The sequence below is a fragment of the Salvelinus sp. IW2-2015 genome, unplaced genomic scaffold (genome assembly GCF_002910315.2).
Source record: "Salvelinus sp. IW2-2015 unplaced genomic scaffold, ASM291031v2 Un_scaffold1716, whole genome shotgun sequence".
NCBI lineage: Eukaryota > Metazoa > Chordata > Actinopteri > Salmoniformes > Salmonidae > Salvelinus > Salvelinus sp. IW2-2015.
The window spans coordinates 226,732-230,980 of record NW_019943104.1 but is presented as its reverse complement, the minus strand read 5'-3'; the positions used below and the strand labels follow the sequence as shown (position 1 = coordinate 230,980).

General features: G+C 40.6%; 1 protein-coding gene across 1 annotated transcript in view; it reads left to right on the top strand.

The window, feature by feature from the left end:
- The first annotated feature begins 570 nt into the window (after nucleotides 1-570).
- LOC112071779 (uncharacterized) overlaps nucleotides 571-4,249 on the top strand; it is a 15,661-nt gene continuing 11,982 nt past the window's right edge. The window contains exons 1-3 of the mRNA XM_024139208.2: nucleotides 571-773; nucleotides 1,228-1,365; nucleotides 1,636-1,774. Coding sequence (XP_023994976.2) covers nucleotides 730-773; nucleotides 1,228-1,365; nucleotides 1,636-1,774 — 321 coding nt within the window. The 5' untranslated portion in view covers nucleotides 571-729. The remainder of the gene's footprint in view (nucleotides 774-1,227; nucleotides 1,366-1,635; nucleotides 1,775-4,249) is intronic.

Below are 4,249 nucleotides of genomic sequence, written 5' to 3'. Positions count from 1 at the left end.
TGGTTCTCTACAGAAGGCTGTTGTAACATGGTTTTGTTCTCTACAGAAGGCTTGTTGTTAACAGTGGTTGTTCTCTACAGAAGGCTTGTTTGTAAAATGGTTTGTTCTCTACAGAAGGCTGTTGTAACATGGTCTGTTCTCTACAGAAGGCTTGTTGTAACATGGTCTGTTCTCTACAGAAGGCTTGTTGTAACATGGTTTGTCTCTACAAGAAGGCTTGTTGTAAACATGGTCGTTCTTGTTCTCTACAGAAGGCTTGTTGTAACATGGTTTGTTCTCTACAGAAGGCTTGTTGTAACATGGTTTGTTCTCTACAGAAGGCTTGTTGTAACATTGTAATCCCTGACAAAGGATGAAATGCAGCAGAGTTTAGAATGTTCTGTACTATTGAACGTACCATAATGATAAAGGCGTTTAGCTATATGAAGAATACCTTGCTCCTCCTGGTTCTCTTACCCTCCTTACCAAAGAAAACATTTGTCTTTGTTGCACTCTTGTTAAAGACAGCAGTCTAGCAATGTGTCTGAAGTGGTTGTTTAATGAAGTGTGTCGTTGCAGGTGGACCTTCGTTACAAGGCAGGCATTCGCCAATCCTACTTAAGCTTTTTCGATGATTTTAATGCTAACTGGTCGTGTGCCAGTGGGGACTGTGGAAATGAGATCAGTCTAGTGATTACGACAGTGGGGATATCTGATATATCTGAGGACTGGTATCAGACAGAAGGAGTCATGACTAGACACGTCTCCAATAACACACAGACTTTTGATCTGCGGTGAGTGTTTCTTTTATATTGAAATCTTCCATCCTTTACCAGTGTGTTTATGATCCTGATTTGTAGTAACAGGAAACAGATTCGTTATTGTATCCTGGTTACCAGTGTGTTTATGAACCTGATTTGTAGTAACAGGGAACAGATTAGTTATTGCATCCTGGTTACCAGTGTGTTTATGATCCTGATTTGTAGTAACAGGGAACAGATTAGTTACTGTATCCTGGTTACCAGTGTGTTTATGATCCTGATTTGTAGTAACAGGGAACAGATTAGTTACATCCTTGTTACTAAAGCAGTTATAGACAATATGTCCAACATGTCCCATTACAACAGGAAGGAGAAAACACACATTAGTTAACACACAGTATTGTACATGATGAACATCATGACAACAACAGTGTTTAGGATGTGTTTTTGGAACTCACCTTTCACCTTTGTCTCTTTATCATTACAGACTGAATGGCAGAAACTGGATAGACAATGATAATTCTGTTTTAGATTGGAGGCTGTTGACTCATGTGGATCTTGGGGTCAGGTCTGACACGGGGACAGTCAACCGATCTCCACAGACCACTGTCATACCTCTGATGCGGTAAATACTCCTACTAATCAGTGTTAAGTGATTTAGTTCGATGAACAAGTGATTTTATCAATCTGTGTGTTGTATACAGTCAATAGAAAACAGATCTGAAACACAGAAATAATCTCTCTCTGTCTCTCTGTCTCTCTGTCTCTCTGTCTCTCTGTCTGTCTCTCTGTCTGTCTCTCTGTCTGTCTCTCTGTCTGTCTCTCTGTCTCTCTGTCTCTCTGTCTCTCTGTCTCTCTGTCTGTCTCTCTGTCTCTCTGTCTCTCTGTCTCTCAGTGTACCTGCTAATTGTCAAAGAGATTTCAACCTGTTGTCCTTTGATCCAGATGAGGATAAGGTCAGATGCAGATATGCAGTACCAACGGATGAGTGTTTCACATCAAGTAACCTTCCTAAAGACTTCACTCTACTAGAGGTTAGTATCCAAGTAAAACAACACAGACAATGATGGACTATGATGATGAAGGCACCAACCAGCTGGCCAAGGAGGTTACTGTCATTTAACATGCCAAGGCACCAACCAGCTGGCCAAAGCAGGTTACTGTCATTTAACATGCCAAGGCACCAACCAGCTGGCCAAGGCAGGTTACTGTCATTTATCCTCACTAGGGTAGGGGGCAGTATTTTAGACATCCGGATGAAAACTGTGCCAAAAGTAAACTGCCTGTTACTCAGGCCCAGAAGCTAGGATATGCGATTATAGCAGTAAATATACTGTGAGTGTAACAGAACTGATATGGCAGGCAAAAACCTGAGAAAAATCCATCCAGGAAGTGAGATTTTTTTAATGTTTGCAGTTTTCCATTGACTACCTATACAGATTCCATTGACTTAAGACTCAAATTGCAGTTCCTATGCCTTCCACTAGATGTCAACAGTCTTTAGAAATTGTTTCAGGCTTGTATTCTGAAAAATGAGGGAGTAAGACCGGTTGAAAAATTATTGATTATTATGACTAAAAACAACCTGTGGATTGATTATAAACGTCATTTGACATGTTTCTACGAACTTTACTGATACTTTTCGTTTTTTTCGTCTGTCTGTTGTGACTGCCTTAGAGCCTGTGGATTACTGAACAAAACGCGTGAACAAAACAGAGGTTTTTGGATATAAAGAGGGACTTAATAGAAGTCTGTGGTCTAATGTTCGATAATCTGATGATAGCACAATGTCAACAAAGAGAGTGTAGCCTATTTCAACCATGCCGGCGCTACTCAAAACGCAGATATAAAATATAAAACATGCATTACCTTTGACGAGATTATTTTGTTGGCACTCCAATATGTCCCATAAGCATCACAAATGGTCCTTTTGTTCGATTAATTCCGTCCATATATGTCCAAATTGTCCATTTATCTGTCCCGTTTGATCCAGAAAAAACAGCTTCCCCTTTGAAGAATGTCACTACAAAATATCTAAAAAATTACCTCTAAACTTTGCCAAAACATTTCANCATGGTCTGTTCTCTACAGAAGGCTTGTTGTAACATGGTCTGTTCTCTACAGAAGGCTTGTTGTATCATTGTAATCCCTGACAAAGGATGACATGCATCAGAGTTTAGAATGTTCTGTACTATTGAACGTACCATAATAATAAAGGCGTTTAGCTATATGAAGAATACCTTGCTCCTCCTGGTTCTCTTACCCTCCTTACCAAAGAGAACATTTGTCTTTGTTGCACACTTGTTAAAGACAGCAGTCTAGCAATGTGTCTGAAGTGGTGGTTGTAATGAAGTGTGTCGTTGCAGGTGGACCTTCGTTACAAGACAGCCCTTCATTCTCGTGGTTGTCTTTCATTTCGCTGGAGGTGTGCCAGTGGGGACTGTGGGAATGAGATCAGTCTAGTGGCTAACACAGTGGACCGGGGGATATCTGAGGGCTGGTGTCAGACAGAAGGAGTCACTGCTAGACACGTCTCCAATAACACACAGACTTTTGATCTGCAGTGAGTGTTTCTTTTATATTCAAATCTTCCATCCGTTACCAGTGTGTTTATGACCTGATTTGTAGTAACAGGGAACAGATTAGTTACTGCATCCTGGTTCCCAGTGTGTTTATGATCCTGATTTGTAGTAACAGGGAACAGATTAGTTATTGCATCCTGGTTCCCAGTGTGTTTATGATCCTGATTTGTAGTAACAGGGAACAGATTAGTTATTGCATCCTGGTTACTAAAGAAGTTATAGACAATATGTCCAACGCGTCCCATTACAACAGGAAGGAGAAAACACATTAGTTAATACACACAGTATTGTACATGATGAACACCATGACAACAACAGTGTTGAGGATGTGTTTTTGGAACTCACCCTTCACCTTTGTCTCTTTATCATTACAGATTGGATGGCAGAAACTGGATAGACAATTATAATTCTGTTTTAGATTGGAGGCTGTTGACTCATGTGGATCTTGGGGTCAGGTCTGACACGGGGACAGTCAACCGGTCTCCACAGACCACTGTAATACCTCTGATGTGGTAAATACTCCTACTTATCAGTGTTAAGTGATTTAGTTTAATGAACAAGTGATTTTATCGATCTGTGTGTTGTACTCAGTCAATAGAAAACAGATCTGAAACACATAAATAATAGTCCCTCCCTCTCCCCCTCTCCCCCTCTCTCTCTTCCTATCTGTCTCTCTCTCTCTCTCAGTGTCCCTACTAATTGTCAAAGAGATTTCAACCTGTTGTCATTTGATCCAGATGAGGATAAGGTCAGATGCAGATATGCAGTACCAACGGACGAGTGTTTCACATCAAGTGACCTTCCTAATGACTTCACTCTACTAGAGGTTATTATCCAAGTAAAACAACACAGACAACGTTGGACTATGATAATGAAGGCAGCAACCAGCTGGCCAAGGCAGGTTACTGTCATTTAACATGCCAAGGC